Below are 19,196 nucleotides of genomic sequence, written 5' to 3'. Positions count from 1 at the left end.
TAACAATCCAAACCATTTATCAAATCCAATAAATCCATTAATAATTATATCCATTAATTCATTTATATCCAATTTTCTATCCATTAAGATCCATGGTGTAGATTGAGTTGGATTGACCCATTGATTTTAACACATTTTGACACCCCTAACTGTAATGGTTGTTTTAATTTTCTACTAGACCTCGATCCGCGCAACCGCGCGGACTTTGTTTTTATTTATTTTTATATAAATATTTTGTTTTTAATTTTAAATTGGTATATATTAGTATAATATATGTGTCTATCAATTTTTAAAACACAATAAGTTTACGGTATATTTTTTCATGGAATAGATTGTTTCAAACTTTCATATGTATTTGTATCTTCTTCTATATATATATTTTTGGATTATTATTTCATTATTAAAATCGTAACTATATATATATAAAGATTAGTAAAATATTGTTTTATTGTCATATTCAAAGATATTGTAACATTTCAAAAATTTAAAAAGTTTTTAAAAAATTAATTTTTTCGCTTCATAGATTTATATTATCGAGTAAATAATTAAGCATTTAGTTTTTGTTTAATTTTTAAAATAAACTATATAGTTTAAAATTTGTTTTCATTGGTTTAAGGTAGTAAAGATTAATCATTGTTAGATAATATGATTTTTGTTATTTTAAGAAAAATCTTTATAATTTTAAAAGTTAATATCGACAAATATTTAAATATTCAATATATAGAAGTATAGTATTACAACATTAAATTGTATTTATTTAATTTATACTATCTATAAATCCAATGGATCATCTATTCTTTAAATCCAATTATTAATAGCCCAATAAAAATTTCTGGTAGATCCAAAATTTAAATGATAAGATTAGAGATTAAATGTAACATGATTTTCTAAGAATATGTACATTAGGTACATTTTTTAAAAAAAATCACACATGAATCAGAGTTGTGACTTCTGTTTTAATATATAAGATATATATATATAGAGATGACAGTTGTTTTGGTAAAGCTTTGTGGAACGACAAGTGATTAAGTTGAGAAGCCGATTGCTAATTGCTACCAGATAAATTTAGCATGGAGAGTGAAGTTCAGCGTCCACTAGCTGATTTTCCAGTGAACATATGGGAAGATATCTTAAATTCCTTCTCAAAGTCTGAACTTGTACGTATATTCTTTTCATATAATTTTATGCATTATTTATATATTGGATCCTTTGTAGTAGTCTACCGTCATTTGATTCACTGATAACAATTCACTTCCGTATAGGGAAGTGATTCACTTAAAGAGAAGCATATTACTCTAAAGGAGACTGTGAATGAGTCGTTTACGGCGTCAAGAGCGAATCCAATAGAGAACATCATGTTCATCGACACGCTATGTTGCATTAATTGGTGTCTCCTATCATTTTGAAAAAGATATCACAGAGCAACTGGAGAAGTTGTTTGATTGTCCTGATTTTAATCAGAAGATAAGACAAGACGGAGGTGATTTGTGCACGGTTGGAATAGTTTTCCAGGTTTTCAGGCTATTTGGGTTCAAACTTCCTGCTGGTAATTATTTTATTACATAAAACATTTCAAATGGAATTATATGAGTGAAGTTTTCTAGAACGTTTGCATGGTTTTGATTTAACGCTTTTTTAATTATATCCATGTCTTAAGATGTGTTTAAAAACTTCGAAGACGAGGATGGGAAGTTCAAAGCACACTTAGTGGCAGATGCAAGGGGCATGTTAAGCTTGTATGAAGCGGCACAGTGGAGAATTCCTGGAGAAGACATTCTTGACGAAGCTCTCGCCTTCTCAAATTCTCAGTTGGAAGAAATCTCTTCTCGGTCTAGCCCTCATCTCGCAATACCCATCAAGAAGGCCCTAAAACATCCATTTCACAAAGGCATATCGAGGATAGAAACGAGGCAATATATCTCATACTACGAGGCAGAAGAGAAGTGTGATGCAACATTACTTGAATTTGCAAAGATCGACTTTAATTTGCTGCAAATGCTGCACCGCCAAGAGCTTGCTTGTGTAACAAGGTAACTAACTCGGCAGCTCCAACATATACGTATTAGTCTTCATTGACCTTGACCTTCTCCATTACATTTCAGGTGGCACAAAGAAATGGAGTTTGAATCTAAAATAACATACACAAGACATATAGTAGCCGAGGCCTACTTGTGGGCACTTGGAACATACTTTGAACCTGAATATTCTCAAGCACGGGTTGCATTAGCTATTATAGTCATCTTATACACAGCACTTGATGATGTGTATGATGCGTATGGCACAAAAGAGGAACTTGAGATTTTCACACATGCATTGGAAAAGTACTCGTTTTGCAAAAACATAAGATTTTTCATATTTTTTGTGTGTTTTCAATGTCTGACTTATAATATTTGATGGATCTAATACAGGTGGCTTCCCGAAGCCCCTACCGGGATACCTGATAGCATGAAACACTTTTACCGTGTCATAGTAGATTTCTACGAAAAACTCAGCATGATCTTGAGAAGGAAGGGAGGTCAGGCTGTGGCTTCCATCTTAAGAAATCAGTTAAGGCCCTAAGAATCAATTATTTTAGAACAAATGTTTTTTTTTTTCTTTTGAACTTCATATATTCAGACCTAAGTGAATTCTTCATAATCAGTTGAAAGCAACAGCCAATGGATACATGCAAGAGGCAAAGTGGTTGAAAAAGGATTACACTGCTAAGTTCGACGAATACAAAGAGAGTGCTATCGTGTCTTCCGGTTACTATGGCATCATGGCCGTGACGTTCGCGGGAATGGGAGATGTCGCAAAACTTGATGCTTTTGAATGGTTAAGCTCGCATCCTAAAATTAGGGTAGCATCTGAGGTACTCTGTCGATTCACAGATGACATTATAGCTACGAGGTGAGCACAAACTATATATAATATAAGTATATCAAAATTAAAAATATACGTATATCATTAAATACATTTACTTTTCCAGAGTATAAAATTTTTTGACATATTGACATATTAACTAATGATTGCAGTTTGAACGCAAAAGGAAACATGTGGCGACAGGCATCAATTGTTACATGAAGCAATTTGGTGTTTCCAAGGAGCGAGCCGCAGAAGAAATATTCAACATTGTTTCAAATGCTTGGAAAGATTTGAACCAAGAGCTAATGAGGCCTCACTCAGTTAATTTCTCTTTATTGATGCCAATTCTTAACCTTTCACGTGTCATCCATGTTTTCTATAGGTACCAAGATGCTTACACCCACCCCGAGTTCTTGAAAGAGCACGTCGTCTCTTTGCTCGTTGAAAATATCCCCATTTGAGAATGTTGTGGTGGTGGTGACTATACCAATGAATGGCCAGATAAATCGCCAGATAAATTTCTCTTATTACGGCAGTTGAACTCTTTCGCTCTCCAGCATGTCATTTGTATTTTTTTCAGTCCCTTTCTAAATAAATCTGTATTTGTGCTGTACTTGTAATTTTGTATTCATGGTTAGTAGTAAGTTATTTCCATTTCGTCAAGTCAATCTTTTTGTATTTTGTTTCAAAATTATTAAGAATATGGATTTGAAATATGTAAGATTAATATATATATATATATATGTATATATACCATGTTTTATTTATACATTTGATGAAAAAAACTGAGTAATTTAAGACAACTATACAAATGACATATTTTTGGCTAAGCTGAATTTTTGATGAAACGCTATGTAAATACTATGTTGAGAAATTACCCAAAATAACACATTTTCAATACTATTTCGCTAAAATACCTTCCTGAAAGCATAAGCAAATTTACCATTAATTTTAAATGGGGAAAACACCTTAGAAAAATTGTTTGAAATACCATAAGTTAGATTCCACTTTTATAATGATAAATTATAATTTATAATAGTTTATAAACCTTACAAATGATTTAATAAAATTTTATATAACATTTTAAAACCCCTTATGAATGTTTAATAAACCCTTATAAATTTTTGAAACTTTTATAAATAATATCGTAATTTTGTAAACTCTAGTAAATGAATTTGTAAGTTATATTTAGAGTTTATAAATCATTATATGAGTTCTTATATACATAATGGGTTATAAATTCAACTGGAATTCGTCATATTCATTTCTTGAAGTTTGCTTCAACTTGTAAACCCATTCCTTAATAATTTTATAAGTTTTACATGGGTTTTATAAAGTTATTTCTTTTTTGCCTTGATCAGAATATTCTTCGAAATCTCCAAGCGATTGTGAAGATAAGAGAATACACAAGTTGAGGAATAGGCTCTCCAGGATATGAAATTCAGTAATTAATCTTTGATGGAGACCTGACAGAGAATCCAGATAATGATGTGAATTATAGATAATGATATGTTGTACTTATCTAAATACATAGTCCTCTCGTGATAAGGACTTAATCTCTTGTATATATACTCATGTACTTTCATCAATACGACACACACTTTACAATCTATTTTATGGTATCAGAGCAGGTTCGATCTTAACCTAAATTTTTTTACGATCTGCTCTACAAACCGACTTCCGCTTACATACTCGTGTTCACTTTAGAACATGGTTACTTCCTCTACTACTTCTTCTACCGCCCTTGCCTCTACTACTGAAAATTAATCCTCGGATTTTTCTTTTTCTCTTCATCCCTCGGATAACCCTGGTGCACTTATCACACCGGTGGTTCTTAAAGGTGATAACTACTCAGAATGGGCAACTGAGTTTTGAAACTCACTCCAAGCAAAACAGAAAATAGGGTTTCTGAATGGTACCGTAGAGAAACCAAATTCAAACCCTGATCTTGCGCGATGGACTTCCATCAACTCTATGATCGTTGGATGGATGCGTACCTCCATTGATCTGCAGATTCTCTCTACTGTCTCTCACGTCGCTGACGCGGCAAAGCTTTGGGATTCTCTGAAATCTCGCTTCTCCGTCAAGAACAGCGTTCGGAAACATCTTCTAGAGGATGAAATTACAAACTGTAGACAGAATGGCCAGTCTGTCCTCGAATACTTCGGTCGTCTAACCAAACTCTGGGAAGAATTACAAAGTTTCAAGACAACAGTCTCATGTACGTGTCTGATCTTGACAAGGAAAGAGAAGATGCCAAGGTTCACAAGTTTCTCTTCGGTCTCGATGAATCACGTTTCAGTACCGTTCGTTCCCAGATCATAGATGACGATCCACTACCTGATCTCAACATCGTCTATTCTCGAGTCATTCGTGCTGAACAACACTTGAATACTATGCGTACTACTGAAATCAAGCAGGATGCTGTTGGATTCTCAGTCAAAACAGAGTCTCCACAACCTGTTACTTCTTCAGCTGCGGCTTCTATGTCCTCTCGCAACCGGGACGCTAATCGTTCTTGCACCCACTGCAAACGCAAGGGTCATGAGGCAGCAGAGTGTTTCCTACTACACGGTTATCCTGACTGGTTTCTTGAGCAACAACAACAACGTCAATCTCAGGGACAAGGACGAGGTGGCCGAAACTCTACTTCAGGTGGTCGTGGTCATGGACGTGTTAACTCTGCTTCTGCAACTACCAGAAATACTCCTACTTCTTCTCAAGATCAAATTGCGACGTTCATCAGCCTAATTCAGTCTCAAAACAATCAGTTCTCTACTGATTGGTTGTCTGGTAAGACAAATCTTACAGATGTTTTATTAGATACTGGAGCCTCTCATCATATGACTGGTGATCTGTCTCTTCTCCACGATAGTATCGACATTGTCCCGTCGGCGGTTACATTCCCTGACGGCACAGCTTCTAGAGCCACTAAGATCGGCAGATTACGTTTAACTAAAGATTACTCTCTGATCAACGTTCTATACGTGCCGAATTTTAACTGCACCTTGATATTTATATCAAAGCTTCTTAAACAGACGCGTTGCATCGCTATCTTTACTGATACACTTTGTGTTTTGCAGGACCGTTTTATGAGGACTCTGATTGGAGCAAGTGAAGAGAGAGAGGGGGGGTTTACTATTTCAAAGGGTCACAGTTGCTAGAGCTAATCAGACTGGAAAAGAAAAGATATCACCTACAGTTTTATGGCACCGACGACTTGGACATCCTTCATACAAGATGCTTTCTTCCTTACCTATGTTTTCTGATTTGCGTGTTGATTTAGAAACTCCTGCGTGTGAGATTTGTTTTAAAGCAAAACAAACACGTTCAATTTTTCGAGATAGTTTTAATAAAGCTTCAGCACCTTTTGAGTTAATTCACTGCGATGTTTGGGGCCCTTACCGTACTCTTTCCTCTTGTGGCGCTGCATATTTTTTAACTGTGGTTGATGATTATTCCAGAGCAGTCTGGACCTACCTTATGCTCGAAAAATCTGAAGTCCAAAACCTTTTACGAAACTTCTGTGCAATGAGTGAAAAACAGTTCGGCAAACAAGTCAAATGCATTCCCTCAGATAATGGTACCGAGTTCACGGTGTTGACTTCCTACCTACGGCAACAAGGGATACAACACCAAACTTCCTGCGTTGACACACCAACAGAATGGCCGTGTGGAACGTAAGCACCGTCACATATTAAATGTTGCTCTCTCCCTTCTCTTCCAAGCTAAGTTACCAGTTTCCTTTTGGGGTGAGAGTATTCTTACTGCTTCTCACCTGATCAATCGCACGCCTACACCACTTCTGCAAGGGAGAATTCCTTACGAACTTCTCCATGGAGTTGTGCCTTCGTTTGACTCTTTACGCATCTTCGGTTGTTTGTGCTATGAGCATCGACGACCGCGAGACAGAGATAAGTTTGGAGATCGCAGTCGCAAATGCTTGTTTGTAGGATATCTTTATGGAAAGAAAGCTTGGAAGTTATTTGACATTGATAAAAATGAGTTCTTCGCTAGTCGTGACGTGGTGTTTCTTGAAGATCAATTCCCTGGAACTTAAGATACTGAATATGTCACGCCTCCTGTTTATCAACCTGACGTCGCTATTGATGATTGGATATCACCAGTTTCTTCTTCACCTTCGATGATCACCACACCCCTGACTACTGATACACACCCGCCGTCTCCTACTACTACAGTTCCTGTTACCACTTCTATCTCTCCTCCTGAGACTGTTACTTCACCAACCCCGGCCTTACCCGCTCCATCCTCTGTTGAGCAGTCAGACTGTCTCTCTCCTGGTCTCCCACTACTACTTGGTCGTGGTCATAGATCACACAAACCGCCTGTTCTTCTTAAGGACTATGTCGTCAACGCCACACAACTCCAAGAACCCCCTCTCGCTTCATCTTCCTCTGTTTCGGGTTCCTCTATCATAGTCTCAGGTACTACACCTTACCCTATCTCTACTTACCTCTCACGGGCAAACTTTTCCGCAGGACACAAAGCGTTTGTTGCAGCTCTGACATCAAATGTTGAACCTCGCAACTATAAGGAAGCTTGTCTCGATGATGAATGGAATGACTCCATGACTGATGAATATGCAGCTCTTGAAGGTCAACACACATGGGACGTCACTTCTCTTCCTCCGGGCAAGAAAGCGATTGCTTGTCAATGGATCTATAAGAACAAGTATCTTTCAAATGGCAAGATCTTTCGTCGCAAGTCTCGTGTGGTTGCTTGTGGTAATCGACAACGAGAAGGTCTCGACTACACCGGCACTTTTGCGCCAGTCGCAAAGCCAACTACCGCTCGACTATTACTTCAAATCGCCGCAGCAAAGAAGTGGGAAATACATCAAATGGACGTCCACAACGCCTTCTTGCACGGTGATCTAAAAGAAGAGGTTTATATGAAGTTTCCTCCTGGCTTCGAACATCCTGATCCTACCAAAGTGTGTCGCTTACGCAAGTCTATCTACGGTCTCAAGCAGTCTCCCCGTTGCTGGTTCGTAAAGCTCCGGACAGCTTTGAAAGACTATGGTTTCAAGCAAAGCAGGGCTGACTACTCACACTTCTCGTTGATCAAGGGTAACATCTCATTACACATTTTGATATATGTCGACGACTTCATTGTAGCCGGCAACGACATCTCTACTATTCAGAAGTTTAAGAACTATCTGAGCAAGTGCTTTCACATGAAAGATATGGGCAAACTCAAGTACTTTCTTGGCATTGAAGTTGCTCGCAATAGTGAAGGTATCTTCTTGTCTCAGCGAAAGTATGCGTTGGATATTGTCTCTGAGACTGGCTTATTGGGCTATAAACCATGTTCAACGCCTATAGAACTCAATCATAAACTGGCTCTGGCTGTTAGTCCCAACTTTGCTGATCCAGAGGCTTATCGTCGTCTAATAGGGCGCCTTATCTACCTCACTTTTACTCGACCTGAGATCTGTTACGCTGTCCACATACTTGCACAGTTCATGCAGTCTCCACTACAGGTCCATTGGGACGCAGCTTTGCGAACGGTACGCTATCTCAAAGGCTCTCCTGATCATGGCATACTACTACGCGCTGACTCTGATCTCTCCATTCGAGCCTATTGTGACTCCGACTGGAACTGTTGTCCTTTGACGCGACAATCACTCAGCGCTTATATTGTTCTCCTAGGTTCGTCTCCCATCTCTTGGAAAACGAAGAAACAAAAGATGGTTTCGTTATCCTCAGCTGAGGCCGTGTATCGGTCCATGGCAGCATCTTTAAAAGAGCTCAAGTGGATCAAGCAACTGCTGCGTGCGTTTGACATACCTCATGATCACCCAATGCAACTCTTCTGTGACAGCAAAGCGGCCATTTACATTGCGGCTAACCCAGTTTTCCATGAACGAACGAAACATATTGAGTCGGACTGCAATTTTGTTCGCGATGCTGTCGAGGACAAGCTGATTACTACAGAACATATCAGAACCACTGAGCAGCCTGGCAGACATTCTCACCAAGGCCCTACCAACAACTACATTTTCTTATCTACTGTCCAAGCTGGAGATTCAAAATCTTTCACCTCCAACTTGCGGGGGGGGGGGGGGGGGGTATAGAGATAATGATGTGAATTATAGATAATGATATGTTGTACTTATCTAAATACATAGTCCTCTCGTGATAAGGACTTAATCTCTTGTATATACTCACGTACTTTCATCAATACGACACACACTTTACAATCTATTTTATCCATCATTAACATTTGATAAGAGAATGTAATCAAAGCTGATTTATGATTGGTGATGAACTTACTAGTTAATGAACATGGTGGCACTAGACCATAGAAACAGTACAAAGAACACAACAATAATCAAATGGCAGAGCAGAGTGAGAAGGTGATATTCCATCAACTCAAATAAAACATAGGCGGTTGTAGCACCACCAGACATCCTCTTGTTCTTGTGGAAGAATACCATCAGCAGCTGTAAATAGTAAGGATCAATTTAGGTAAAACATTGCAAACACTATCCACTCAATCACTCAACATTTGATCAACGAGTATACTAGACATCCAGATTCAAATCACAAATCTCATAAAAGTAAACACCAATCTGAAAATAACCTACAGATTCTACATATGAACTGATGAAACCATCCTCAGTGGAAAAGGTTACCTCACAGGAGAGAACCAGAACCGAAGAAGACAATCAAATTTCGTAATCCACACATGAACGAACGGCTTTCCTTACGAATCAAGCTAAAAGACCCGTGGAAGCTTCCATCGAGATTTCGATGAGACGGAAACGAAGAGGGCTATACGCAAGGACATGCAAGACTATTACAGTACATATAGGTTTATAATCTGGTTTATTTTATACTGGTGGTTAAGTTTCCTTTAGCTTATTCCACTTATATTTAAACTGTAATAAGTATGAAATTTACAATTTGAGAAATATAATTCATACATTTTGATATGGTAGCATAGCCTAACAACCTTCCTAATGACGATGCGTATTTCTCAACTCTAATCCATCACTGACTTCATTACTCTAATCAATTTTTTCGAGAATACTGAGCTTTTCTTCTTCATTTTGCGTGTTCTTGTTTTTCTTCTTTTATTTTCGCAATCAACGATTGAAGTTTGGATCCAATTCGTTTGATTTCTTTGCCCGGTTCTTGATTCATTTTGTCTTCTTGATTCGTTTCCTAGCTTGATTTGTCTTCATTGCTTCTTGATTTGTTCTCAATCATGGAATCAACTGTGAACAATCTTCAATTTTTGCATCATTACGAGAATTCGTACTTTCTTCACGGCTCTCTGATCATGCTGGCTTGGTTTTAGTTACATCTTGACTGATTTCTGGAGCTAAATTTCATTCTTGGTGTCGCTCTATACGTCTTGTTCTCAATATCCGCTATAAGTTTGGATTTATTGATAGTATGATTCCAAACCCCTTGATAATCATCGTGATTCTGGTTCTTCGTCCTGTTATAACGATATGGTTTGCTACTTGGTTGATGAGTTCAGTTTTCAAGAAAATTGGTCAGAGTTTTCTCTTTATGTCCACTGCTGAATCTATATGGAAGAACTTGCTTACTTGATTTGAACATGATGATGTATCTAGAGTCTATGATATAGAACAATGTTTAAGTATTTTTCAGTAAGGATCTATGGTTGTTACAACCTACTATACTAAGATAGTAACGCTTTTGGAAGAATACAAGAACTATGTTGAATATTTCATTAAATTCTAGTGTTGTTAAATTATGTATTTTGTCAATTATTTTAAATTTTGTGTTCTTGGATTAAGTCTTTGTAACCATTCTTCTCAAATACTTTAATTTAATTTCTTGTGTTATTGAATTTAACAGTTTTCTAATTTTATTAAATATTTATGTTATATAATTGGTGGATTTTGAGATACTGGTATTTGAAAAGAATTTAATGAAAATTTTATTATAAAAGGGACCAATTATGTGCTTTTAAACTATGATTTGAAGATAATTCTTTATATTTATCTATCCGATATGTACATCAATAGTTATTATATGATAGCTTTAAGAATATAATTTTCATTATAATTTGTTAAAGTATATTACCATGACGATGAATGAAAAAAATATTATTGTCATAATCCATGTTGTATTGATGGACAAACCCTTTCAATTATTCTTCTCAAAATTATCCATAAATTAGTTAAGACAATTTTTTTTAAAAACTTTTTATATTCAGATAAGATGTTTTTTTGTTATTCAATTTTTTTGTTAATCAAAATTTTATTCAAAACTTTTATTTTTTATTTGACTGTTCCATTTAATATCTTTTTGTTTCCATGATATATAAAAAGTTTAGTTTTACTATTTTAATAAATCCAATTTATTTGGAATCTCCTTATATACAAAGAAAAAACTTCATGGAATTAGTTTCTATTAAATTTATTTGCATTCCTTTGAAACTTAAAACATAAGAATTAGATAAATGTATTAAAACTCATCAAACATTTTTAAATATTTACTTATTTCTTCAACTAATTTTTTTCAAATCAATAAAATTATTACCTACTCTTTAGATTCAAAATCCAATAAATTTTCACATTTTTACTAGAGGTAAAAATATTACTATTTAGATAAATGAGGTTACTGGTATGGCAAAGCTTCTTTTTGATTAAATAATTAAAGTGGCTAAAATAGGTTTTACTAAAGAGTCAAATGACAATTTTATCTTATTTAAAATTTTATTTAATTATTTATTTAATATATAAAAATATATTTTTCATTTTATAAAAATGATTTTTTCTTAAGAAAATTAGGAAAACCTTTCTAAACATATATGATATCTACCTGAATTTATAAGTTGTTTTCCCCCAAATTCATAAATGCCTTAATAAATGTGTAAATAGACCTATGAATGCAACTTGTATGTATATTTAAGAATGTCTTCCTAAATGTGTATGTCTTCTTCTCAAATTTGATTTATATGCATATTAAAAAAATCCTATTTAATATACTAGGGCCGGCCCGCTCTACGGACGGGATAAAAATTAAGAAACAATTTAAACAGTTAGAATGAATGTTTAATATAAATTTGTATCATATAAAAATATACATATTAGTTAAATATTGTACATGTTAATGTATTTGAATACTAAATAGACTATGAAACTACCAATATTTGCTTTGATTAGGGATATTTGCTTGCTTTGATTACTGTTGAATGAACTATGTAAATTAAATTGCTTGGTAAGCTGTTAGTACAACACTATATGTCATGTCTTGAGATTTTTGCTCTTATACCATCTTTCTTCTGAGGTTGGGACGTTCATCGGGTTTAGTTGTACGTGGATGTTGTTTTGATTAAGTTATTTAAAGTAGTTTTCTTTTCGTGGTTATATACATGCAGGTTTCCTTCTTCTTTATTTGACCAAATATTGGAAATTATAAATATACCCTACCACTAAAAATATTTCTATGTATATATAATTTAAAAAAAAATATTATTTAATTTTTATTCCACCTTGATTAGGACAATAAGTTTGAATATATCTTAAACCACAAATCATAAATATTCTCAGTCTTATACATTTTTTTTCTTCAAGTTATTATTAATTTTATTTCCTTTTATACATTTCTCTTAATATTTATGTATGCATCCATAATACTTTTTAAAAAGGATTTTTCATTAACTAATGTATTTATTGTAGTTTTAAATATATTATAGTTTTCATGCACTTGATTAAATTTTTTTGGCATTGGTGGTATTTGAAGTAGTTGAAAACCTGAATGAATATTTACTTTCATAAAAATTTTGGTGTATGTTTAAAAATAAAAATTTGTAAAGGCTTTTAAATCATATGAATATAATATTCAACACACTACTATTAACCGTTTATATACTTACAATTCTGACGTAAGTAATTGCAAATTTGATGAACTCATAGATTCGTTGTTACTTTATAAATTATCACATGATAAAGTACATAGGGTAAAGATTGCTTTGATGATAATATAACGTCCATATCGTAATGTGTGTGTTTTTTTATTTACTATGTATTAAGAAATAATTAACACATTCAATAATATTAAAGAGTAAAAAGCCATGTCAATTGTTCATAGTATAAGCCCAAAGTTAAACTCAAGCCCAACCAAAGAAATAAAACCCAGAGACACGTGTCGGTCTGTCAGAGAGTGACTTTCCACGTGGATAGCTTAGGAGAAAGACAAACATATTTTTATATATATATATATATAATATATTTCAAAAATTTGCGATGATGTTTTTAAATATGTATAATATTTTTATAAATTTAGATATAAAAACATTTCCATAAAGGTAGGACAATGTTATACGTATTTAAGAATATCTTATTATTTATGCATTTAATTCAAATTTAGTAGAGTGTTCATAAATATATATTCATTAAAGTTTTCCTAAATACATGTTTAAAATTTATTTTTAAATGCATATTTATGAAAAAAAAATTCTAAATTTTATGAAGATATTTATTAATATCTTCTTAAATTTTTTTTAAAATATTAAAAATTTATCAGTATTTTTTCTAAATTTTAGAAATATATTATACTTATTCAGAAATGACTTCATAAACTCGGATTTAAGAAGATGTCATTTAAATACATTCATGAAGATTTTTCTAAACTCAAATTCAGTAAAGATATCATGAATATTTAGAAAAGTTTTCATAAACTTTTAGAAGGAAAATTGTTTTTTCAAAAAAAAATTGAAACAAAATGGAAAAAAAATTTAAGGAAATTTTTGAATATTTCAACAACAAAATTTCTATTTAAAAATATTTATTTAATTATATATATATATATATATATATATATATATATATATATAATAAAAGTATAATTATCATTTTACTCTATAATAAAACCTATTTTAATCATTTTTACATTTGTGTGCTATATTTTTAATAAGGAAATTTTTAATGTTATCTTCTATTGGTATTTTGACTATAAAAAAAGAGAAAAAGATAAAAATAGCACTAAATCAAGTTTTTGTTCTCAAACTAGCATTCAAGGTCAAAAGTCACAAAAATAGCATTTAATGTTTTATTAAAAAGTCACAAACTTAGAGTTTAGAGTTAAAGGGTGGGGTTTATGATTTAGGGTTTAGGGTTTAGGGTTTAGAGTTTAGAGTTTAGGGTTTAGGGTTTAGGATTTAGGGTTTAGGGTTTAGGGTTTAGTGTTTAGGATTTAGGGTTTAGGATTTAGAGTTTAGAGTTTAGGGTTTAGAGTTGAGAAATGAGGTTTTGAGGATAAGATTTCAAATTTTGAAAAATAAAAAATTAAAATTTTCTATGGATAAAAATGTTACGTGGAAATCATTAAGCATTAGAGCATTTTGCCAGCAACATATATATAACTAATAATAAGATAAAGTACATTTTCGAGGGAAAATATAGGAACTAAAATACATCGTGGAGAGACGACGAACCCCCAAAAAAAACGGACATGGCGTCTTCATCTTCCTCATCGTCTTTCACGCTTCCCTCTCTGTTTTCCATCGCCGTTCTGATTCTAACTGCCTCAACCGCGGAATCACTGAAATCCCCGTTTAACCCTCGCGACCTCCTTCCACTTCTTCCCAAGCAAGTCTCGTGGCCGATTCTCAATTCCCTCTACGGCGCCGCCGATCTGCTCCCCACTTTCATCGGAACAGCGAGCCCAGGGAACGATGACGTCAAGTGGAAAGGCGCTTGTTTCTACGAGAACACGGCTTATTTGGAGTTTCATAACAAGTCTGGCAGCGAGTTTGGTGGAGGCACGCTTCACATTCAGGTGCGAATCAGAACTCAAATTCGAATAGATTTCGACCGCGATTGAGTGTCTATGGGAGTTAATTGTGTATGGGTCCTCTTTCAATTTTGACTATTGCAAGTTTCTGATTCGATTCAATTGCTAGGGCACATTGTTGATTTAAGTTGTATTTAACCTTCTTCTCTTGTGGGTAGTCCTTAGGATACGCTTTTTAGTTTTGGGTTTAATCAATTTTAATGAAAGTTGAGTACTTGCTGAGTTTAGTATGTAAAGACTCCATTTTTAAAAAAATCTGTGAGCTTTGTTGTTTCTTGCTTTTGTAGTTGATGTGAAACTGTTTGTAGTGGATTATTCCTAAGTTTTGTTCTTTTGTTTTGTGTGTTATGAAGGCGGATAAAGCGCATAGTTGGACTTGCATGGATCTTTATGTCTTTGCAACTCCGTACCGTGTGACATGGACTTGGTACTTCATCTCACGTGCGCACACTGTGGAGTTCCCGGAGTGGGATGGATTAGCCGAGTACGAATATGTAAGATGGTTGTTGCTATGTCTTTTGGTTTCTCAGTTTAGGATGACTTTGTTTTGATGCGATTCTTTGGGTGTGTATCAGGTTAAGAATAAGGGAGTTTCGATATTCCTTATGCACGCGGGGATGTTAGGAACACTTCAAGCGTTATGGGATGTTTTTCCTCTCTTTACCAATACTGGTTGGGGGGAGAGCTCTAACCTCGCGTTTCTTGAGAAGCATATGGGAGCTAAGTTCGACGCTCGTCCTGAACCGTGGGTCACAAACGTTACAACTGATCAAATCCAGTCTGGTGATCTGCTAGCTATCTCGAAGATCCGTGGACGGTGGGGTGGGTTCGAGACTCTTGAGAAGTGGGTGAGCGGGGCGTACGCTGGTCATTCCGCTGTCTGCTTGAGAGACTCCGAAGGGAAACTGTGGGTTGGTGAGTCTGGGAATGAAAACGAGAAGGTAAACAAAACTAAACTTCAGAGTTAAGTTTTAGCAAACAAGAGTTTCGTTTGTTGAAGTGTTTTTGGGGTTTGTGATGATCATAGGGAGAAGATGTAATAGCGATCTTACCATGGGAGGAATGGTGGGAATTCGAACTAACAAAGGATGACGCGAATCCTCAGATCGCATTGCTACCTTTGCATCCCGATGTTCGTGCTAAGTTCAACGTTTCTGCTGCGTGGGAGTATGCTCGAAGCATGGAGGGTAAACCGTATGGTTATCATAATTTGATTTTTAGCTGGATCGATACTGTTAGTGAGAACTACCCGCCTCCTCTCGATTCTCATCTTGTAGGTTTTTCTTTTCATTTCTCAGTTCACAACTTTGTCCTTGTGAACGAGTACTCTTTCTAATTAGGAGCTTTTTCTTTCTCTCTCTTTCAGGTTGCGTCTTTCATGACTGTTTGGAGCAAAATGCAGCCTGATTATGCTGCTAATATGTGGAATGAAGCTTTGAACAAGCGTCTCGGAACAAAGGTATCACAATTTGTTCCTTTGTTCTTCTTGATATCATTCTCTTACATGTTCTTAATTTTGCAGGGTCTTGATCTTTCTGATGTACTGGTCGAAGTAGAGAAGCGCGGGTCTTCTTTTGACAAATTACTGGCAATACCCGAACAAGACGATTGGATATACAGCGATGGTAAATCAACCTCATGCATTGCTTTCATCCTCGAAATGTACAAAGAAGGTGGCCTATTCGGCTCATTGGCTGATTCTATTCAAGTCACAGAGTTCACGGTGAGAAGCAATACATAAGTCGCAAGCTAGTGCTACCGTGTTATGTGTTAATATTTCAAAATTTTGCAGCTCAAAGATGCTTACATGCTCAACTTCTTCGAGACAAACGCAAGTAGACTTCCTAAATGGTGCAATGACAATGACAGTGTGAAGCTTCCTTACTGTCAGATACTTGGCAAGTACAGAATGCAACTTCCTGGTTACAACACTATGGAACCATACACCCATATGAATGAGCTATGTCCATCTCTGCCTCCAAAGTACAGCAGACCAGACAACTGCTAGAAACCAATTGGAACTCTCAACTGTTTGTCTGTTTGTTAGGACACAAGTTTTAATGTAATACCACGGTGAAAGCTCTTAACAACTGTTTGTAAATATATAACTCAGGTCTGTAGCATACTCTGATACTACAGGTTATGTAATTGTTTGAATTATTATGAGACGCAAAAAGTAGGAATTAAAAGATTGATCTCTTGGACATATATCTCTTGGTTTAAAGATTGATCTTTTGAACATTTCTCTTGGTTTAGGCCGGTTTAGTCTGGTTTCAATCTCATCTTCCTCGTTAAAGTAGCACTGTAGTAGCTAAGGTTGGAACTTTCGATTGATTCCTATTTTCTAGTGAATGTGAGTTCATTAGGACAGATGATGATGGGCCATGTCGTGGCCCGGACTCACCTGATCCTGTCTCGAAATAACTTCGCCGATAGCATACGGTGTCAAGGCTTGAGGGTTTCAAAAACCCTAAGCATGGAGTCGCAGCAGTCAAAGCGACCCACTTGCCCTTCTTGCGCTAAACCCACGCAGCTCTGCCTCTGCAACCGTATCCGATCTCCGCCTCTGGATAACCAGGTGAGTGTTACTATCCTTCAGCACAGCCTCGAGAGAAAACACGCGCTTAACTCAACTCGAATCGCTAGGTTAGGGCTTAAGAACGTTACTGTCACCACCGTTTGCGATGTCCATGACGAGGCTGAGTTCTTGATAAGAGTTAAAGGAGCCTCCTTGGAGCTTGTTGATACCTCAAAGTTAGGTAGTGACAATGTGGATAATGAAAGTTTGAAGCTTTATCAACAATTAGCTGATAAGAGAGGTTCTTGTGAAGAGGATTTGATGAGAATCTCTATGAAGAAACGAGGTGTAATCAGCAATGTCTCCACCTCTCTGATGGAAGATGCTAGTTTTGATGGAATATTGGCTTCTCCTGCAGCCATGGATGTGTTGGCAAAAGGGTTTGTGGTAACGAAGTTCTCGGAAGGGAAGGAAGAGTTTGAGCTCGAGGTTCCTCCCGGATCAGCACTGTTGTTCCCTAGCGAAGGATCTGTGATGATCAACGATCTTAAAGAGAGAGATTTGAAGGTGAGGAATCTGATCGTTCTTGATGGGACGTGGTCCAAGGCGAGGAGAATGTACGTTGAGAACCCGTGGCTGAAGCTTTTGTGTAGCCACGTGAAGCTAGAAATCGAAGGTGCGAGTTTGTACAGAGAAGTAAGGAGGCAGCCGAGAGAGGGGTGTTTGTCGACGATAGAGAGTATTGTACACGCGATGAAGGAGATGGGGGAAGATACGGAAGGTTTGGATAATATGTTGGATGTTTTTGAATCCATGGTTGGGGATCAAAGAAGATGCAAAGATGAGAACTTTGGAAAAGTTCTCTGAAAGCCAACGGCTTTGCTCTTATAACATTTATTAAGCTGAGATTGCTAATTGTCTTAAGTTCTGATAATTTATGCGAATGTTTCTGGAATGTTCCTTTGACAGCCACTACATTAGCTTCTTGTTGTCTTCATGCTTAGTGGTCTCACCTTACAAGTGCATCATCAAGAATATGGCCGTGTTCGTTTGTACATCTCCATCTGAGTGTTGTTCGTTTTTTCATTTCGTCCATGTATCCAAATGAATCGTCTGAATGCAACCATGTTCGTTTGCTTTTCATTTTTTAACTTTCATCTACATCCAGGTGGACTTGTTAATAAAATGATTAAAATATATTTTTTTACGTTTCGGCGGAAAAATAGCATTTTTACAGTTTTGGCGGAAAATATTTTTGCGGTTTTTGAAGAAATTGTGTTTTTCGCAAAAAAGTGCATTTTTGTTGTTTTGGTGGAAAATACGTTTTTATGGGTTTGGCGGAAAAATACGTTTTGCGGTTTGGACGGAAAAAGTGTGTTTTGCGGTTTTAGCGGGAAAAATGTTTTTGACAGGAAAAGTTTTTTTCACGATTTTGACGTGAAAATGCGTTTTTTTCGATTTTGGCGGGAAAAGTTTTTTCGCGATTTTGGCGGGAAAAGTTTTTTTGCGATTTTGGTGGGAAAAGCATTTTTGCGGTTTCGACGAGAAATACATTTTTCTGGTTTCGGTTGGGAAAATACATTTTTCCGATTTTGGCGGGAAAATGCGTTTTTTCCGATTTTGGCGAGAAAATGTGTTTTCCAGTTTTGGCGGGGTAATGTATTTTTCCGGTTTTGGCGGGAAAATGCGTTTTTCCGGTTTTGGCGGGAAAATGCGTTTTCCGGTTTTGGCGGTAAAATTTTGTTTTCCAGTTTTGGTGGGAAAATGCATTTTTCCGGTTTTGGCGGAAAAATTGTGTTTTGGCGAGAAAATGCATTTTTCTGGTTTTGGCGGGAAAATTGCATCTTTCCGGTTTTGGCGGGAAAATTGTGTTTTGGCGAGAAAATGCATTTTTCTGGTTTTGGCGGGAAAATTGCGTCTTTCCGGTTTTGGCGAGAAAATTGTGTTTTTCCGGTTTTGGCGAGAAAATGTTTTTTGCGGTTTTGGCCGGAAAATGCTTTTTGGAGTTTGGCGGGAAAATGCGTTTTTGGGTT

At 35.9% G+C, this 19,196-nt stretch overlaps 2 protein-coding genes and 1 pseudogene across 2 annotated transcripts; all 3 read left to right on the top strand.

The window, feature by feature from the left end:
• The first annotated feature begins 1,055 nt into the window (after positions 1 to 1,055).
• Positions 1,056 to 3,345, top strand: LOC125575714 (annotated as a pseudogene).
• A 10,879-nt stretch (positions 3,346 to 14,224) lies between these two features.
• Positions 14,225 to 16,853, top strand: LOC125596277. The gene is made up of 7 exons (XM_048771462.1): positions 14,225 to 14,630; positions 14,999 to 15,139; positions 15,221 to 15,586; positions 15,673 to 15,918; positions 16,012 to 16,104; positions 16,168 to 16,368; positions 16,438 to 16,853. The coding sequence occupies exons 1-7, from the start codon at positions 14,304 to 14,306 to the stop codon at positions 16,651 to 16,653; spliced, it is 1,590 nt and encodes a 529-aa protein (XP_048627419.1). The 5' UTR covers positions 14,225 to 14,303; the 3' UTR covers positions 16,654 to 16,853.
• An 88-nt stretch (positions 16,854 to 16,941) lies between these two features.
• Positions 16,942 to 18,370, top strand: LOC125596278. Its single transcript, XM_048771463.1, has one exon. It carries the CDS (start codon positions 17,017 to 17,019, stop codon positions 18,028 to 18,030), a length of 1,014 nt encoding a protein of 337 aa, XP_048627420.1. The 5' UTR covers positions 16,942 to 17,016; the 3' UTR covers positions 18,031 to 18,370.
• The last annotated feature ends 826 nt before the right edge of the window (positions 18,371 to 19,196 follow it).

Source organism: Brassica napus, unplaced genomic scaffold, assembly GCF_020379485.1.
Source record: "Brassica napus cultivar Da-Ae unplaced genomic scaffold, Da-Ae ScsIHWf_1169;HRSCAF=1668, whole genome shotgun sequence".
Taxonomy (NCBI): Eukaryota; Viridiplantae; Streptophyta; class Magnoliopsida; order Brassicales; family Brassicaceae; genus Brassica; species Brassica napus.
This window is presented reverse-complemented; position numbering and strand designations above follow the sequence as displayed.

Bases quoted from the DNA above. Each gene is read 5' to 3' on its own strand.
- LOC125596278 (XM_048771463.1), top strand. From the start codon at position 17,017: ATGATGATGGGCCATGTCGTGGCCCGGACTCACCTGATCCTGTCTCGA.
- LOC125596277 (XM_048771462.1), top strand. From the start codon at position 14,304: ATGGCGTCTTCATCTTCCTCATCGTCTTTCACGCTTCCCTCTCTGTTT. The intron at 15,919-16,011 runs GTAGGTTTTTCT...TCTCTCTTTCAG, and splicing joins CTCCTCTCGATTCTCATCTT to GTTGCGTCTTTCATGACTGT. The intron at 16,369-16,437 runs GTGAGAAGCAAT...AAAATTTTGCAG, and splicing joins TTCAAGTCACAGAGTTCACG to CTCAAAGATGCTTACATGCT.